Source organism: Haliaeetus leucocephalus, unplaced genomic scaffold, assembly GCF_000737465.1.
Source record: "Haliaeetus leucocephalus isolate CR32 unplaced genomic scaffold, Haliaeetus_leucocephalus-4.0 Scaffold291, whole genome shotgun sequence".
Lineage (NCBI taxonomy): Eukaryota > Metazoa > Chordata > Aves > Accipitriformes > Accipitridae > Haliaeetus > Haliaeetus leucocephalus.
Genome location: NW_010972727.1, coordinates 1 through 18,771, shown reverse-complemented (window position 1 = coordinate 18,771; position 18,771 = coordinate 1). Strand labels below are relative to the sequence as shown.

General features: G+C 44.6%; 1 protein-coding gene across 2 annotated transcripts in view; it reads right to left on the bottom strand.

The window, feature by feature from the left end:
• TUBGCP2 (tubulin, gamma complex associated protein 2) overlaps nucleotides 1-18,514 on the bottom strand; it is a 32,468-nt gene extending 13,954 nt beyond the window's left edge. Inside the window, exons 1-10 of one of the 2 annotated variants that reach the window (XM_010570123.1) lie at nucleotides 17,683-18,514; nucleotides 12,937-13,096; nucleotides 11,294-11,501; nucleotides 10,014-10,213; nucleotides 8,045-8,234; nucleotides 6,968-7,113; nucleotides 6,101-6,281; nucleotides 3,350-3,530; nucleotides 2,502-2,674; nucleotides 983-1,111 (exon numbers count right to left, since the gene is read on the bottom strand). In XM_010570123.1, coding sequence (XP_010568425.1) covers nucleotides 983-1,111; nucleotides 2,502-2,674; nucleotides 3,350-3,530; nucleotides 6,101-6,281; nucleotides 6,968-7,113; nucleotides 8,045-8,234; nucleotides 10,014-10,213; nucleotides 11,294-11,501; nucleotides 12,937-13,096; nucleotides 17,683-17,712 — 1,598 coding nt within the window. In that variant the 5' untranslated portion in view covers nucleotides 17,713-18,514. The remainder of the gene's footprint in view (nucleotides 1-982; nucleotides 1,112-2,501; nucleotides 2,675-3,349; nucleotides 3,531-6,100; nucleotides 6,282-6,967; nucleotides 7,114-8,044; nucleotides 8,235-10,013; nucleotides 10,214-11,293; nucleotides 11,502-12,936; nucleotides 13,097-17,682) is intronic. The other variant, XM_010570124.1, reaches the window with a different exon arrangement.
• Nucleotides 18,515-18,771: the final 257 nt, after the last annotated feature.

Below are 18,771 nucleotides of genomic sequence, written 5' to 3'. Positions count from 1 at the left end.
TTAATCAAATCACCTGCTACCTGGGGTATTTAATGCAATTTCACCTTTAAAATAGAATGGTAGGATTATATAGAGGTTCTTTCAATGTTAATTTATGCAGGCTCTGTGATGGCAAACTAAGAACTGACTTCAGCAAACTGGGACAGGTCACTGGAGATGTGGGGGATACCCACCCTAGGGGTTTTCAACCATGACTGTCCTGTCCTCTGCTGATCACAGTTGTCCTGTGAGCTGGAGGTTGGACTAGAGACCTTCACAGGTCTCTTCCACTAATACCTCTACAATTACAGAACCAGAGCTACCGTCATGATGGCTGAGGTCAGCGCCAAGGCAGCCGAGGGTACCTTGTCACCAGAAAGTGCTCATTGGCAAGGCAGAAGGTACTACCCGCAATGCTGGGGTCTGCCTCGCTCTCCAAATAGGCACCTCCAGCGCCTGGGGTGCAGATCCAAAGACGAAAATCTACCCTCACAGATGGAACAAGATAGAATGACTTCCTGGGAAAACATCCCACCAATTTTACCTCATTCAATTAGTATCACACCAAAACCCCAAACATTAGCCAAGCTGTGTGAAGGTCATGAGTCCTTGCTAGTGGTCTGGCCAGAAGAAAAGAATGTTGCTTTTAAACTACTGGGGTCCTTACTAATCTTGCTGATGCTAAAGTAGCAACCAAGACAGTATATGCACAGATGTCCTCTGCTGTAACTGTTCAGTGTATAATGAGCTAACCGTAAAGACCATCTCTTCCTTTCCAAAACTTCATGCCAACAAAGAGGAATGAGCCAAGCAGCACAAAGATTATTGAGCAGACACTTCCTACTGAAACCTAAATTGTTATATTTTGACCTCTCTCAGCCTGTAAGAAATTTGTAAGGATCTTTTTCCTGTCAAAATGATCTGATCCATGTCACGACATATCTCACTAGCAAGAAGAAAACCCAAAACTTCAGATCTGATCCAGCAAACAAAAAGGCCATACCACTTAGCTGAATGTAGGGAGAATTGCTTGGCCGTCTTATTGCTGATCCAAACATTGCACAACTGTCTTTCCACATGTTTGCAATAGAACATGTGTCTGAAAAGCATCTGGTATCTTGTCAGTGCTTTCCTGGAAAGAAAGGAGAAACCCATTCAGATTAAGCCCTGTTCTGACTGACAGACTAAGCTGTGAAGGCTGAGGCTGCTCAAAGGCAAAGAGACTTTACACAATATGTTCCTTACGCCTTCAGGACGCACACAGATCCGCACTGAAACAAAGAAAAAAAAATCATATTTGTTGTCATCCCAAAGAATTTCTCTCCAAGGAGTTCCTCCTCCATGTTTCCTGCCAGTGGGTACATCACCAGCCTCCTTCTTCAATTCCCTAGAGCTACCTGCAGAAAGGTCACTCACATAGATGCTGGGACAGAGGGCTGAAAGCCTGCGGTCATGTACCCACTGCACTAAGACTGCTATGATCACCAAAACAATTCACCAGGATTCTCCAAAAAAGATGAAGAAAAAGCTGTAACCAAGCTACAGGCAGCATTACCCCATCAGCAATGCACTGTCAGAAGCAGATGGGTATGCTTTTTTATAGCTTCAGGGACTGGATTCAGGTCTGCATTCAGACACTTTGGTGTAGGTGTCTACAGAGCTCCAGTCGATACAGTTCATGGAACCTTACCAAATAGTATTTTCACTTCCATCAGCTACCATCAGAGCTAATACACTTAATTTGAAAGAAAAAGACATAATTTCAAAAGCATCACATCATTAATAAAGTCCCACTGTGTCAAGTGGATTTTTAGAGGGGAAATTAAGGGACAAACTAATTGTTGGCATTTAACAATTCAACATCTGTCACCCTGTTCATGTTAACACTGCTTGTCCTACTTGCCTTGGCTCACAGTAGCAGGTCTGCCAGTATTTCTCAAGGGAAACAGGGGGCAAATCCCTGCAGAAAAATGAACCATCCTGTCCCTCATAACTCAATTAAATGCAAAATAGCTTGCTATAGTAATTCTAGCAACAGCCTGTATCCTTCTAGTTCGCAACCAGGGATACCAGAAAATGCATTTTGTTCTGCTCTCCACATTTGAGAAATGCTTAATTCTTGCATGGAAACCCTCTTGTCAGAGTTCATGTTCTCAGGGCAAATACTTCAGAAAGCCATGGACAAATGAAAACTGGGTGACCAGTCACAAGTAATAGCAGGGACCAGGCTGAGAAAGCATCCTTTGATCTGTGTCTTCCCACCATTTAAAATGAAAGCTTGACTTTCCAAGCATGCCTTAGACATGGTCTAGTAGGGCTCTACTGAAGATACAATCCATATTCCATAGCCTACAAGTGGAGCAAGCAGGGCTCAACAACCCCAAAGGATTCCATACTAGTCAGCAACTTGAAACATCACTTTAAGGATACAGGCTTTCCAGTATTTTGCTGTGTGGAAATGTGTTTCAACCTCAATGCAAAAGCTTCTGTCTTTTTTTTCCTTCAGTGGATTGATACTTTACCTGTTTATAATAAGGGACAGAGGCCACTTAACAATGTAGTCAAAGGAAAATGCTTCCAGACCACTGAGAGTGAGCTCTGTGGGATCTGCACTGATAATGGCCTTCTCCTGTTTCGTTTCTATGGCCAATACTCTCAAGAGCTGTGTAATGAGGTCATGAGGCATCAAATCAATCTATAAAGGAAAAGCAGGAAAAAAATGAAGCTCCAGGATACTCACAACTACTGCGTAGCAACAGATATGTGGCAGAAGTGCAAATTATTAGAGTCACTCTCAAGTCATCAGACCACCTAGGAAGCAATAGTGAATGACATGATCCGGACAGCACTGCAGCAGACACCGGAGCAGTGTCACTGTAGTATTTAACAATCAGCATACAACATACTACTCTGCTGATCATTCCCCCTTGCCCTCAGCCTCTGTAAGGTCTATTCAGATCTCACACTCCCCAGGCACAGCCTCTGTGCTGCTTCACATCTGTAAAATACACAATCATTAATAGGCAGGACTTCTAATTAGGTATTTTCTTGTACTCCAAAGTGAGCACCCAAGCTGAGATTAAGTATGAGAGACATACTACTACTTCCACCTCATCCTGAGGCCACCCAAAAGCACCTTCTCCATGTTCAGATGCCAGCAAGAAAACGCAGCCCCTTGTCCAGGGTGGGTACTTCCAGTTGCTAATCTGGATGAAAGAGGACTTAACCCAGAGGTCTACAGAAGGACAGCCATCAGTTCTCTCTTCCTTCACTGTACATTCAGCAGGTTCCTACAGGCACACAGATCTTCCCAAATCACGGAAGGCCTTCAGCTCAAATTCATTTATCTTCTGCTTACATACATTCTTACCTTTAAATCGTCCTTGAAAGGATCTGTGTTGGCTGTGCTCATTCGCAGGGCTAATTCAAGCAGAGCCTCTAGCCTCGTAGTTATGATGTCATCTACAGGCTTCTTAAGTTCCTCTTCCGTGAGATCCATGAAGTGAACAAAAAAGTCCCCTTGATCCATCAGGAAATAGTGTTTTATAGATCTGCTCAAGAAAATGGAGGGACAATTGATCATGTTTTTTAAAGCTTAAGTTAATCCATATTAAGCCTAAAAGAACAAAACCAATCAATTCAGCCAGCCTACTGGGTTTAATCACAAAATGTTCCTCTTCATACACTACACACAGCCATATTTGGAGACTCCACATCTGGAGACTAGTCTTTGATACATGTCCCCTCCTCCCTTCCACCTCCGCCAGGACGCTTTTGTGCAGTCAGATCAGGGCTGTTGCTGTTCTTTTTTTCCTTGAAAAATGCACCTTAGAAAAAAAAAGTATGCACTACATTGCTGGGCGAAGGCTTATACTGCTACCCTGAACAACACTCCAACCTCCACGATGTGCAGATCCAGCCAAGAGGCAGTTGCCAATACAGAGCAGAATCTTGGACTCCTTTGAATGAACAAGTATCTGTGCTGATTTTTTAAGTACTCCGGGTACTTGCATTGACTTCTGCTAATGCATAAACTTTAATTTTCACTTGGCACCAGGGAGAGTTAACTGCACTGGGCTAGGAGCTTGGAAATAGCTCAGAGGAGAGTTTGAGGATTAACTTAGTGCCTGGCTAAAGATCACACATGATAACTGCAGTTTTCAGAGCAAAAATAGGACCAGCACAGCCTTAACACAACGTGGCTGCAGACTCCTGATCACTGTCAATTTGGGACAATGCTCAGCCCCTCTGTTTCCCTGATTGTCATTACTCTCTTGAACCAAGAAAACTCCCCCAGTCATAAGGAAGTCACGACAGTGTCAGCGGGTAACTGAGGACACAACAGTTAGAGGAGCGAGATATTTACTGCTGACACACCCTAGAGCGCAAACCCAAATAAAAACCTGACCTAATGCTGGCGACAACCCCACTTCAAGCAGAAGGTTGAACTAGAGACCTACCAAGGTTGTTGGTCCCTTCCAAGCAACACTTCTGGGATGCTGGAGAGAGAGAGTCAGTACTCCCGCTTAACTGAGAAGTGGTTATCTGTCACAGGTCCCTGGGGTTTGATCACAACCATCCCACATCAGCCCTCAAAGCGCACATACACGCTGGAAGCTCAGTAACTTCCTCCTCAACCAGCTGCCCCTGCCCTTGCACCCCAGCAGATTACATGCACACAGGACAGCTGCAGAATGATCTAGCAGAGAGGCTGTTTCGAAGATGAGGAGGTCACAGACATCAACCCCAGCTGGAGAGGCTGAGCAACACCTTAACCCGAAACTACATTGTGACAGACAGGCCCAACAGAAGACATGTGCCACCAGAGCTTTGGAAGCCAGTGTCTTTTGAACAATCCTATTAAGCAAAGAAGGCTTGGAAGGATGACAGTCATTAGCAAGGCTAGGAACAATCTCCTTAACTGACAGGTTTCAGACAGCTCTTATAACCTTTCATGAAACAAGGCATGTTCTCTGGTGGTTTTCACAGGACAGGAAGGCACATATCAGTTTCAAAGGACTGAACCATGGATCTTCAGGTCTTCCCACAACCTCTCTCAGCTGGAGATGTAGTGTTCCCAGGTCTGAAGCAGACACCTTTGTTGTGGCTACAACTTTTTCAGACCTAGCATAAAGCAGGCCCAAAGCAATCCCACCTGGCCTGCTAGGCACATTCACTTCAGTTGCCATTACTGCTCCAGCTTATATCTCCCAATTGGCATCTCCTTGTGCAAGTCACTTGGCAGGTTTGTCCCACGAAGCTCAGACCACTTTCTTTCACAGTCTGTCACTGGTTTGAAGCAGAACCTCTGGTACCAGGTCTCAGCCCAATTACAAACTATCTTACAACCAGCTATCAGCTGCAATTTCTTCTACTATTTGCTGCTGTGTTGGTCTTCTGGATAGTTAAGATTCCTGTTTTTTCTGTTTTCTGAAGATAGCAATAAAACTAAAAGCTTGATTAGCACAAGAAAGCTGGAGTTTGCATGCTAGAATGCACTTGCATTTGCTATCAGCTGAATGTGTTACAAGAATCAAAATATAGGTTTAAAATGAACTTTAAAAAAAGGACAATATTAAGAAAAACCCGGTACTGAAACTTGAGGCTAATACACTTACTCTGTCCCAATTACCTGTGTTTGCCTGAACAATAACCATGGCATATATTTGGTGAGATACTTAATATCAAGCTATTTCTTGTTCAACTTAAACTCTTCTTGATCATACCAGATGATATTGGGAAACTCCCTTCCTGGGTGGAAGTGACATACTGCTGTGGGACAAGTCATGAGAGAGGTGGGGGACGTCCATACTTGAGGGCAGGTTTTGGGATTGGGCTAGATAAAGCCACAACTGCCCTGACCTAGTTTTGGCAACAGCCTTCCAAGGAAGTTGGACTAGAGACCCCCAGACATCCTTCCCACCCAACATTTCTATGATTATACACTTTTCTTTTTTTTCTTCAGGAAAAAACCCAAATCTTATTTTTTCAGGTCAATCTTTCTAATGGAAATCGAGAGAATACATCAATAATATCCCAAGAAAAGAGCGCTAACTTCAAAACCTTATGCTCACTATCAGAACCAATCTATTTAACATCTGTTTAGTAAAATAAATCAAACCTTAGGTGAGCCACCAGCTCTTTCTCCTCCATTAGGAAATCCAGAAGAACTTTGCTAGCATAGTTATATGCTTTTTCTATTTGTTCCACATATGCTCGCTCTTTTAAAGTATAGATGACCTCTTTAGCCACAGGGCAGGTAACATCCCGTCCACATTCTCGCACAACATTTAAATATTTCCCTAGAAGCAAAAAGAAAGAATATCCCATATTCATACCTACTGTATATCCAACAGGAAAACTTTCAGACCACTACCTTCAAGAGGAAGATATGCTGTGAAATGTTTACACTAAATCTTACTGAAAGCTAGAAAGGATTCAGACACCTTTCAAGACCTTTCATCTTTCAAAAGATGATACAGAATTTTAAATTAGGCACCCAGTATCACATTTAAGAAGAGTTTTAGAGATGGTTTTGTTTCCCAGTGGTAGCAAAACATCTCTGCAGATAGCCAGAAACTCTGAAGAACTGGTGCTGCACTTCAGAAGTAGCTTTTGGAGGGTTCTTTACTTATGGAAAAGAACAATGGCAGCAATCAGATTGCATGCTTCATTTAAACACCCAAATTAAAACACAATATGTAAAACCTCAGTTGTCTAGCTCCATCTAGCTAGCTGCTAGAAAACTGTACCCATGAAACAGCAGTACAACAGAGAGCTCCCCTTGCTGCTGGACTCCCTCCCACGTGTTGTTTTACTTACAGGATTTGGGGTTCTTTTAAAATCTGATTCTTCTGTTCCTCTGAAAAGTTCAGCTAGACAACCCCATAAACTGGCAAAGCATGATGACATTTACTTTATCTTTAGATAAAGAATAGCAATGCTTGTCTCAAGATTCTTCCTACATCAGAAGCATATCTTTACCTACCTGTGCTTAGTATTTTGTCAGCCATTTTCTGCAAGAATGAGGGAATCTGTTGCTGAACAACAGTATATCTTTGATCCCAATACTTGTCATTATAGTCCTCCTGAATCTTCTCCTTCTGCAGCTCATGTTCCTCCACCATGAACTCACTGAACAGTTAAAGCAGATGTTTAGAAGCAGGAAGTGGTACAATGAGGATTACTTTTTTTGACCTGTAAACTGGTAATATGATCTATCAGAAATAAGGTCTCATGAAAATGCATTCCAATCAAGAACTGAAACTAGTCTGTATTTATAGTAAAAGGAGAAGCATTATGCAGAGTGATTCTGCTAATCTGCAATCAATTATGACAGAAACAGAATTTTACAGGGTTCACAAACCAAGTCTAAACATTATTTGGTAGTCAGTGTAGAGGTGAGGAAGCTGGCCTTTGTCTGCCTTCTCACCGTCAGGAAAGCATTAATTTTAGCTATTTTAACTTGAGTTTTGCCCCCCCTTAGCATTCTGAAAATGTGGGAAACAGAAATGCTGCATAAACTATTAAAGACAGCAAAATGCTTCAAATGATTCTATAAAAGCCAAGAAACTTCAGAGAGTGCTGTTAGCTCATCTCAGATTAGCATATCAGTGGACTACATTTAACCTAGATTCACTGAGTTATCACACTCGTGCCCCATGAGAAGAGGGCTCACCCCTGTTGTGAAGAGGATGAGGATGTGAGCAGAGACTATTTAAAGGGGGACGGGCATGGTAAGGTGGAATTTGAGTGGATTGCATATTTGAACTGTTGTGCTATTGACTTTTGCATATAATTTCTTTCAATCTGGAAAAATAAAGCAAGTGACAGTGTCTCTGACTGTATAAGCCCTGAATCAAACAAGAAATGTAGTTAAACACTCTCTTGCAGCTCCCCTTCCTTGCAATGCTGCCTTGCCTACCTACTGCTGCCAGGTCCAGGCCCCTAGGCTATGCAGACTCTATAGAGCAGAGGGATAGGTGCACTAAAAAAGTAGAAGCCAAAGACCCGAACAGTATTTCTTAACTTTTACATTCATTTTCATTCCTTAACTGTTCTTTACCTGTATGGATCATTAATGATGCCTCGATATATCCACTTTTCCAGAATTTCAAAATAAGGCACACTGGCTGCCTTGGTTAAATACAGGCACAGCTCCTGGGCCTGGCTGTCCCCCGTGTAATTGAAAGTCTTGTCATGGAGTAAGCTCAGGGTTGATCCTCCCATACACTCACCTTTATCCACAGAAGTAGCTAAAATTTAAAAATATAGATATAAGACACAAAGCTGACACAGATTAATTGCACAAGCTATGCTGTTAAACTTAATGAAGTTAGCAGTTGATTAGCTGACCATCCTAAGTCACAGATCTCCATGTCAGCTGTAGACCCCTGCTGTTAGATGCAAGGCCATTCCACCAAACAAGCAAAAGCTTACATCCTGAAATGTCCTAAAATGAAAACTCAAATGATCCACAGTGTAAAATAGCAATAACCAAACCCAGCCCTCCAGGGGAGGAGAACTGAACTCAGGTAGACACAAAGTACATGGTGGCTTAGAGTCCAAAAGCCTCCTACACTGAGGAGGCACAGAGATCCACTTTCCAGGTGGTAATGGAAGAAACACACACTTCAGTGACTCGCTTGAGAAACCTCTGATCTCAAAAGCACTTCTGTTCTCAACTGTAACACTGAGGTAGCCATGCATATAGCTCGAACACCAGGATTTAGGTAGGTTGATAGGGAAATTTGTACTTTGCCATCACAAAAGAGATGTATGGATAGAGGAATACAGTACTGTTGTGAGTTTTGGATTGACATAAATCTTAATGTAGTTGGCTAACTGCTGTGTTCCAAAAAACTGAAAATTTCAGCAAACACGAATACCAAGAGGGATCACTCAATTCCAGATTGTGAACAGAACAGATATTTACATCCAGATAAATTCTCTGGGTTGAGTAGAGAGAAACGTACAAGTATTCTCACACCGAAGAGTTTAACTAAAATTACTGAGGTAACTGCATCTGTGACCAACAACCTCAACAGCACAGGCTGGGACTGGCTGGCTGAGGAGCAGCACTGCAGAGAACAACCAGGGGGTCCTGGTGGACAACCAGCTGATCATGGGTCGGCAGCGTGTCCTTACAGCAATGAACACCAACTGCACCCAGGGCTGCACTGCCAGCGATTATTCCCCTCTGCCCAGCACTGGTGAGGCTGCACCTGGAACACTGCGTTCAGTTTGGGGTCCCCAGTGCGAATGACAAAATGAAGAGTCCAGTAGAGTCCAGTTAATAAGATGGGGGGAGCTGGTGCCCAGGGCACACAAGGAGAGCCTCAGGGAGCTGGGCTTGTTAGCCAAGAGAAGAGAAGATGAAGCTGAGGGTTGTCGAACCTCATTCCTTCACTATCCAATGGATGGTTCTAGAGGAGATGGTATGAGACTCCTCTTGGAGAAGCACAGTGACAATATCAAAAGGGCAAAAGTTACAAGAAGGACAACTCCAGTTGGAGATACAGAAAGAAATGTTCACAAAAAGGGTGGTGAAGTCATGGGAAAGGGCTCAGAATGGTGCGGGATCTCCACTGCTGGGGATTGTCCAGACTCGCCTGGACACGGCCCTGAGCAACCTGCTGTAGCTGTGAGCAAGGGGCTGGACTAGAAACTTCCAGGGGTTCCTTCTGGTTGAATCGGTTTGTGGTTATACATCCACACATAGCTGGAGAGGCATTTGGAAAGAAGCTGAGTAGAGACAACAGTGGTGGAAACAACTGATCCGAAGGGCATGGATTGTGAAGGTAAAAGGCATGGACTTGCCTCATGACAGCTCTGAAGGGCAGATTCAGCCCTAGAGCCCACCACCCTCAAAAAAGAGCAGTGCTCTGACAAGTACGATTCCCTTTGGCTTTCTTTTTTAATATAACGTAAAATTAAAATGACATATGCCCTCTCTGTATTGCTACTCTGCAGAGTTTTCAGAAGCCACTGTCACGCACCTGTCAAAATGTAATGACTGTATTTTTGAAACTCACCAAGCGAAGCAAGAATCTCCAGGGTCCTCATTGTGGGCTGGATATAAAACCAGAGCTTCTGCAGTGACAGAAGTCCCTGTCTCTGAAGATGTTCCAACTGGGTAATTAGTATCATGTATTCCTTGATTAGAGTCCGCATAGCAGCAGCCAGAGCATGATTTACCTGTCCATACTCAAAGGAAGACTTCTCCTCTATGAACCTGTAAAAAGCAAAATGGAAACTCTTTCAGGCAAGGCACCTTCTATCAATTTTCAGGAATTTTATCTTCAGGACACTGTACAAGCACACGAATAGATCATGTGTTGGAAAGCGCACCAGTCTTTAGATGGAGTTTCGGGTTCCACATTTGCTCTGTGTCCCCCTGCCTATTTCCCATTACCACATTTCCTAGTACGGAAAGCTGTGGGAAGACGTTTCCCCCCAAATTGCAGGGAAACTAGAATTATTTGCAAAACCACTATGTAAAAAGTGAGAGCCAGGATTTTCAAGGTGATTGTCTTTGCACAAGCAACAGATTAGGGACAGGAAAAGATCTCAAAAGGAAGCGATGTGCACCCAGACATGTGGGAAAAGCACTGTTGCTAGCTTCTGACACCACATGCCACAGCAGGGATTTATCTGACCAGATTAAGATGGCTCCATATGTGTTAGTGGAGAGAGACAGATGCTTCTGAACACAAGTCATATCATCTGGAAGGAGGCATGTAAAAGAGATTGGATGAATCACATCCTAAAAATGCTTTGCTCTCTTTGCTGATCTTTTAGGGACTTTGAATCAAATGCAGACATCTACATAACAAACATCTGCTGTTAGTGAGATGTGCCTTGTACTAGGATCTTTTAACAATTACTTAAGGTAGCTACCAGAGACTAGGCAGCAGTAGGTTCTCTTGTGCAGAAGCACACAAAGGTTGTCTCAGTCTTGGATGCCCAGAGGAGAGCAAAAAGCAGGAAATGGGGAGAAATTCATAGCAGAGTGGGAACAGACAAGACAGAATAACCAGACATATCCTATTTGCACTTTGCCTGAATGTACCAAGACCAAGTCTGGACAAAGCAAAGGTGAGGTGAATGAAGAAGTGAACTGGCAACACAGAGAAGAAACCCAGCAAAAAGAAATGTTGCTAAAACCAATACAAAGAAATTGTCATTCTTATTTTATATTCCTGTAAGTTTAAATTAAGCTTGGAAGTTAACATCTGCACAATGACACATTCACTATTCTACAACCTGGTGCTCAAAGGAGAACATCTTCCTCTGACAAAAGTCAGCTTGGTACCTGGTGACAGCAGAGTAACTTGCTGCTACAGGAAGAATCCTGGTCACGAGCTCTTTGATGGACAAGTCAAGGTTTGGATCAACTGAAAATGCGCGGTTCTGCCTGCCTACAAAAGGCTGTGCTGTGATGTATCTTCCATCCACACCAATCAGAACATACAGCAAGTCCTCCACAATCACGGATTCTTGGGAGGCTAATGGCAAAGTACCTGTTTTCAAAGAGAAGACAAAAAAAGAACACAATCAGAACATGCTGCGGTACTACCTGATCATCCACTCATATCATTTCAGTCTAGTACCCGAAGCTTAAAAGGAATATATACTACCATTCAAAGAGAACAAAGGAAGATCACACAAAGCTGAATCAAGATAGAGAGAAATAAAACTGAGTTAGGGTCAACTCCAAAATCATCTACCTGGCTTTCATGGAAAACAGAATCCCTTGCTCATTTATACCCAAAGCAAACCATGTAGACAAGGCTACACATCCGACATCTGTGGCCAAGAGAACATCACCTATCACCCACAGCTTGTGCTGCTGATCCTTCCACCCAAAAGGGCTCAGTTATACTGGACCCAAAGAGCTCCAGTCTTGTCAAAAACAATCCCTACCTCCCCTCCACTGAAATATTCAAATATCAGGAAAACAGTTCAAATACAGACACAAAGAAATGCTACCCCAGCAAAAGCTGCAGGTGGACTGCAAACTGTAGGGTCTCTGAATGGTGCGGTCAACTACAAACAAGGTGCAAAGAAGCATAAAGGACTCAACCCAAAATATAACCAAGTGCATCAGAAGATCAGGGAACCAAGTGGCTACAACACTAACTACAACAAAGCTTATCTCATGAAACAAGGTAACAATCCCTCTCCATTTGTAGGATTGTATGTGAGAGAACAAATGGTTCTGAGCTTGCTAGGAACATACCCTTACAGCACATCCCAAAAGGCCCCGGCAGAAATGCACTGGTGAACAAGCCATTTAAAGGCACCTCCAAGAATGAGCCTATTGTTTTCATGTCCCCCTTAGATGCCGCTCAAATACACATCAGGAAGAAGCTACAGGTTTCTTGTAGGAGCCTCCACAGTTCTGGGGAATGGAAACATGAGTCTCTAACTCAGCTGTTCTCTTCCAAAAAAAGTACTTAAATCTAATTTATGAATAAGAAACTACACACAGCTCAGCGTAAAGCTAGAATACAACAGGGAGAGATTAGTCCCCTGCTGCTCTAGTGAGGAGACAGCAAATCAGGGAGGTTGTTATAGCCTTACTGGAGAGGACATTGAGCTGGGTGGATTGATGAATACTCCCTTGTCAGGTACGACTACAGATTTTTCAGCTGAGAATACAGATGTGATACTCCTACAGTATGATTTTATGGAGGTTGTGACTCGAGAGAAAAAGGACTGGGAAACTCAAAACAGATTAGATCCCATGGATCAACAGTGGGGCGGGAATTCAGTATAGGAGAAACACTGTGAACAAAGTAAGTTTGGGGTGTTTTTTTTGAACCCCACTCTTCAGCTGCAGAGTACAAGGAGCCAAGTTTTGCTTTCATCCTGAGTGTCATGAAATCTGAACGGCGCTTCTGAACAAGTACAAAACATAAGAAGTTAATGCAGTTTTCCCTGTATATCACATACCTATAGGTACTGTTGTGTCAGTGCTTAAACTGGTGCCAATTAAGAAATCGCCAATAAGCGCGGGTCTCTCATACACCCAGGATGGAAATACTGGAATGGGCTGACCAGAATTCTTCTTGTTCTGCTTATCTCGGAGGATTTTTCGTGTAAGCTCAAGAGGCTGTTGGAAAAAGAAAGAGAGAGAAAGGAGAAAAAGAGATCTTCAAAAGTCCAAGAAATTTTGAATTTTAAGCAGAAATTGACTGTAAACTGATAACTTGGCAACAGAAAGTAGAATAGCTGATGTTTCAGTAGCACGGTGTAGGATTTGGTCTCCCAGTACCATCTAGTCTATTGGTCTCAGAGCTGCAGAGGTGATTTTTTTGTACAGTTGGCCGTCTTTTTATTGGAGGGTACACCAAATAACGCCTTTCTGCACCCCTACCAGGCAGCTTACTAGTTTGCAAAGCGCACCACATGAAAGCCAGCAAACTCCTTCCAGAAGCAGTAAGCAGTAACATCTTATTCAAGGGGCACTTACAGATAGGCTAACGAACACCTCTGAACTCGGTTTCTGCACAGTGCCCCCTGAGTAGCTGCATGTCAAATGCAATCCAGATAACCCACCCACAGACAGCTGGAAAATGATGGGGAGTTTTTCATTCAGAATAGGGCATCAGCAAAGGAAGTGAGTTGTTAAGACCGAAAGACTTTCCAACCCTGGCTCCAGGCTTCTGACACTAAAATAAATAGAGTGCAAGATTAATTATCAGCTGGAGAAGCCTGTGAGATGTACAACCTACATGAATATTTAGAGCCCCAAGCGCAAACACAGGGCACATGCTTATGAATGCCATTTCTTAAGTTCCACAGATGTGTACGTGAAATGGGAAATGCACAGGGTCATTTTACTTTCCTCTCATAGGAGGTCTCAGAGGAGAGAGGAACTTGGGAAGGAAGCAAACATGCGTGTGAGCTTTGCCTCTTAAAGAATAGCACTCTTACATGTGAGAGGTAATTGATGCATGCTGTGGCTGGCCCTGGCTATTTTTCATATTCTCAGAGCTGCCCAGTGCTGGGTCTTGAAATCCTTCAAACAAGCATCAGCTGTGGGACTAGTCCTCCAAGCAGCACCAATTCTGGGCATGTTTGCTGCAGCCTCGCTGCTGGCATAATGCCGGTACAATGCCCTCAGGACAGAGAGGCACCCCAAAGCAACACTACATTTCTACTTATATCATATATGTGTGATCTGCTAGAAGGACCTCAATTTCCTCTGCTCCTCTAACAGAAACAGAAGTCTCATAGGAGGGTATGGAGAAGGATGAAGCGCAAAGTAAGCTGCCAGCAATTCAAAGGATGACTAAACTTCACATAAAACTGCAGATCTCAGTGTAAGACCGAGTCCTTCACATGGGTAAGCAACTTGAAGCCCTTCATATATCTCAAACCCATACAGTGAGAAAATACTCCTCTATTGAAGTAGTATACAGTAGTTTACTTGTCCGTCACGATCTGGACACACAGACATTGGCTAAAAGATGAAAACATCATGTGCACTTCCTGTATCATCTTGAGCTCCAGGTCATTAAAGACCTGTAATGGAAGACTGCCCTATAGTACTGGCCCTATGCAACACGGCTGTATGAACAAGCTTCTGCTTAGGAGAAGGGCAGCCATCATTACATCTTCCCAAATGGCAGGGAGGAATGAGTTGGAAGAAAAGCTCCACAAACCATGGACCTCACCATCACAGCATCTCCATGAACCATGAATACTTATGAGAGAGCAGACTAAGAAAGCATCCAAGACCAAAAGGTTCTGAGGCATTGCGCTAAGTATGGGAGACCATACAACCTAACAGAGCCAGGTAAGATCTCAACAGCATATGTGGATGGAAGACAGTACTATAAAATAGAGCTATTTCAGTGAGATGGACTATATGAAAGTTACACCTTGGAAATTCAGAGACATGAAGTAATTCCTGTCTTCAACTTCAAATGAAATCAGATCATAGAATTCATCGAATGGTTTGGGTTGGAAGAGACCTTTAAAGATCGTTCAGTCCAACTCCCCTGCCGTGGGCAGGGACATCTTTTACTAGATCAGGTAGCTCAATGCCCTGCCCTGCCTGACCTTGAACATTGCCAGAGATGGAGCACCCCATTTAAACCTACCCTCTTTCTGTTTAAAACTGTTGCCCCTTGTCCTGTCACTACAGGCCCTGGTAAAAAGTCTTACTCCATCTTTTCTTATAAGCCCCCTTTATATATTGAAAGGCCACAGTAAGGTCTCCCTGGAGCCTTCTCTTCTTCAGGCTGAACAACCCCAAATCTCTCAGCCTGTCTTCATAGGAGAGGTGCTCCAGCCCTCTTTATCATTTTTGTGGCCCTTCTCTGGACCCGCTCCAACAGGTTCATGTCTTTCTTGCACCAGGGACCCCAGAGCTGGATACAGTACTGCAGGTGGGGTCTCACCAGAGCAGAAAAGAGGGGGAGAATCACCTCCCTCGACCTGCTGGTCACGCTTCTTGTGACGCACCTAGGATACGCTTGGCTTTCTGGTCTGCAAGTGCATACTGCCGGCTCTTGCCCAATTTTTTTTCACCAGTATCCCCAAGTCCTTCTCCAGAGGGCCGTTCTCCATCCCTTCATCCCCTAGTCTGCACTGATTGTGGAGATTGCCCCAGCCCAGGTGCAGGACCTTGCACTTGGCCTTGCTGAACTTCATGAGGTTCACATGGGCCCACTCCTCCAGCCTGTCAAGGTCGCTCTGGGTGGCATCCCTTCCCTCCACTGTATTGACTGCACACAGCTTGGCGTCATCGGGGAACTTGCGGAGGGTGCACTCGATCCCACTAGGTATGCCATTGATGAAGATATTGAATAGTATTGGTCCCAATACGGACCCTTGAGGGATTCCATTTGGACATTGAGCCATTGACTGTAACTCTTTGGATGCAACCATCCAGCCAATTCCTTATCCATCTAGTAGTCTCCCTTCCTTCTTGGCCCTGGGAAATACCTACTGTAAGATTCCCTACTTCCTTACTACAAGAGAATAAGCCCAATAGCTTCCCAGTGCCTGAGGGAAGTCCCTGAAATGAGATGAGCTCATGGCACTGTGAGGGAGCATGCTGGAACCTCTCTCCCTGTGAGCTCACAGCCTACGGGCTGGGGTGTACCTGGAGTCAGGGTGTGGGCTGTGGCATCTGTCCCTAATAAGAAGGCAGGGTCTGAGGCCTACTTCTTATAGTGATCATGAAAAGGAGCAGCCAGAACCCCTACAACAAATGCAGAACCTTCTTGATCAAGGGACTCGTTCTTCTTCATTAGTGATTCTCTGGGATGACAAAGAGGCAGGGAGCTTCTGTTGGAGTTCAGCCAGCTCTAGTGTGAATTTGTTAACTGGCAGAGTTCAAAAAAGTTGACACAGTTTTGGCTAAAAAGGACACAGCTACCTGAAAGGGAACACATAACTTCTACCACCTTGATGATTCTTGGGCCAAAACTGGTCCAAGCAGCAACTCCAATCACTGAAAGATCCCTGGATGATCTCTCTGACAATGCCAAGTAATCACAGGGCAGATGGCACAGCACTTGTGGCACCAGTGACAAAAGCACGTGTCTCAGGGGTATGAATCACTTCCTCTCTTCAATGACAGCCTGGACAAAACTCCCAGGACTGAAATGGCTGGCCCTCAGGTGTCAGCCTGGCACTTAAAACCCCAAGGGATAGGGTGGCAGTTTGCCACTGTCATGCTGATGAACCTGCATCTGGTATCTTAAGCAATGACAGTGCCCAAATCCATCGAGGTAGAGAAAGAGCTCATCTTCATGCTCAACTGCGCCAAAGGGATCCCTGCACTACAGCCCTGGTGCCAGGGAAGATGGGCAGCGGTGGGCATACACTGGACCTAGAGCACACGACCAAGGAGGAGTGGTGGGAGCAGCTGGGCTTTGCTGGGTCTGGCCAACAGAAGGTCTAAGAGCAGCCTGCAACTACAGGAAGGACAAGTACCAAGACGATGGGTGCAGACAAGCTCCTCCCAGCTGTGGCAGAAGGTTCAGGTGGCCACGGACACAAGCTGCCTCTTGGGATAGTGAGATTGGCCAGGAAGAGATGCTTCTTCCCGCAGAGGGGGAGCAGCCATAGGGGGTCAGCAGGGAGATGGGGTATCTCCCTCCTGGGGGACTACAGGACGCAGGTGGACAAAACAACAGCTGCCCTGATCTAGTGTGGGTGACAGTCCTGCTGTGAGAGGGAGGCTGGACTGGACAACCCCAGTGGTTCCTCCGACCAGTGCCACAACGAGTCTGTGGAAACAGTGGCAGCTATCCTCCATGCCTGGTGAATGAAGATGGTGCCACGAGGATCACAAATAGAGTCGCCCAAGTGAGACCCCTGCATCCATTAATACAGCATGAAGGATCACTCCAGGGCTTGTGCCAGTGCACAACCCGGCTTCTAGAAGACACGGAGAAATGAATCAGTTGCAATTATTATGACTACTTGACAGTCCTCTTGGGAAGTGGCTCTAGCAGAAACTCTGGGTCAAGAGATTTCAGCTATGTGAATTGATACAGCCCTACTGACTCAGTGGCCCCAAGCACCTGACCATTAGGGCTTTTTATCAGAGTTTCAGCTCTTTAAGTCTGAAGAAAGTATAAATGGAGCAGCAGGGAGGCACAAATCTTTTTAATTGGCTTGCATTGCCATTTCAATTCCTTTGGTTGTGAACTGCACATCCCAGAGAACACCACTTACCTTCTTTCCTCTTTTAGCAAGTCTGCACATAAATCCTATTTAAAAGATCAGTTATCTTACTGGAAATTCATCTTCCCTTCATGATCTAAATCAACCACATGACGCAGATCATCTGTGAAGGATTTGGATGAGTCAGGCATGTATTTCAGTCTGTGCAGACGCGTATTTCACAGTGTATGTGGAACAAGGCTGGTTTCATCACTGCCTGACAGCAGGAGGTGGTTGGACTCTCTCTGTTAAGGATTTGAACTCTCCATCATCACATGCATGTACAGCCCTTCAGGCTGAGACCCATCAGGTGTCCCAAAACACTGAACATGGAGGGTCCATTCCTCTAGCCATCGACGGCCTGAAGTGATCTGACCACCACAGCAAATTCCCCACTTGGTGGCAGATGCATCATCTACTGTCATCACCTTCACCAGGGACAGGAGGGTGTTCTTGGAAGGTGTCGGCTCAGCTCAGCCACTCCCACAGAAAGATCTTCACAGACGAAGAGTAACTGCACATCTGCTGAGCAGTCAGCATGGGCAATAAACCATATACAGCCACAGCTAGGGAGCTCAACAGCAAAGGTTGGTAAGACACATCATGAGTGTGAATGCCGCCACATGGCTAAGACAGGGCCAGCATTGCCACAGAGTAAGCAGCTGAGTGAAGCACATGCCTCACCAATGCAGGCAGACCCCGTGCACTAACAAGACATAGATATGCCTCCACTGAGCAAGGGCGTGGGACTGCCACAACAGAGACTGCAGATGGAGAAGACACCAGCATGTGATTTCTGAGCATCCACAAGCAGGTCGGCATCCTCAGAAACAGTCACATGCAGAGCCTGGAGGCTTGTCCTGTTAGATTTTATTGATCAGTCATCAGAAGGCAGAACAGAAACAAACCTCTGGGACAAAGGTAAACTGCAAAATTTTAAATGGAAGCATTTGCACATATTGTCCAGTTGCTCACTCGCTATGGACCTTATCACTCTTTTACCTGTGTCCAAATAACTGTCCATACACAGTTGCTCCCGTGCCTTCCACAGCCAAAATGCCCTTATCTTGACCCACAAGCTTTTCAACATATTTTTCTCCC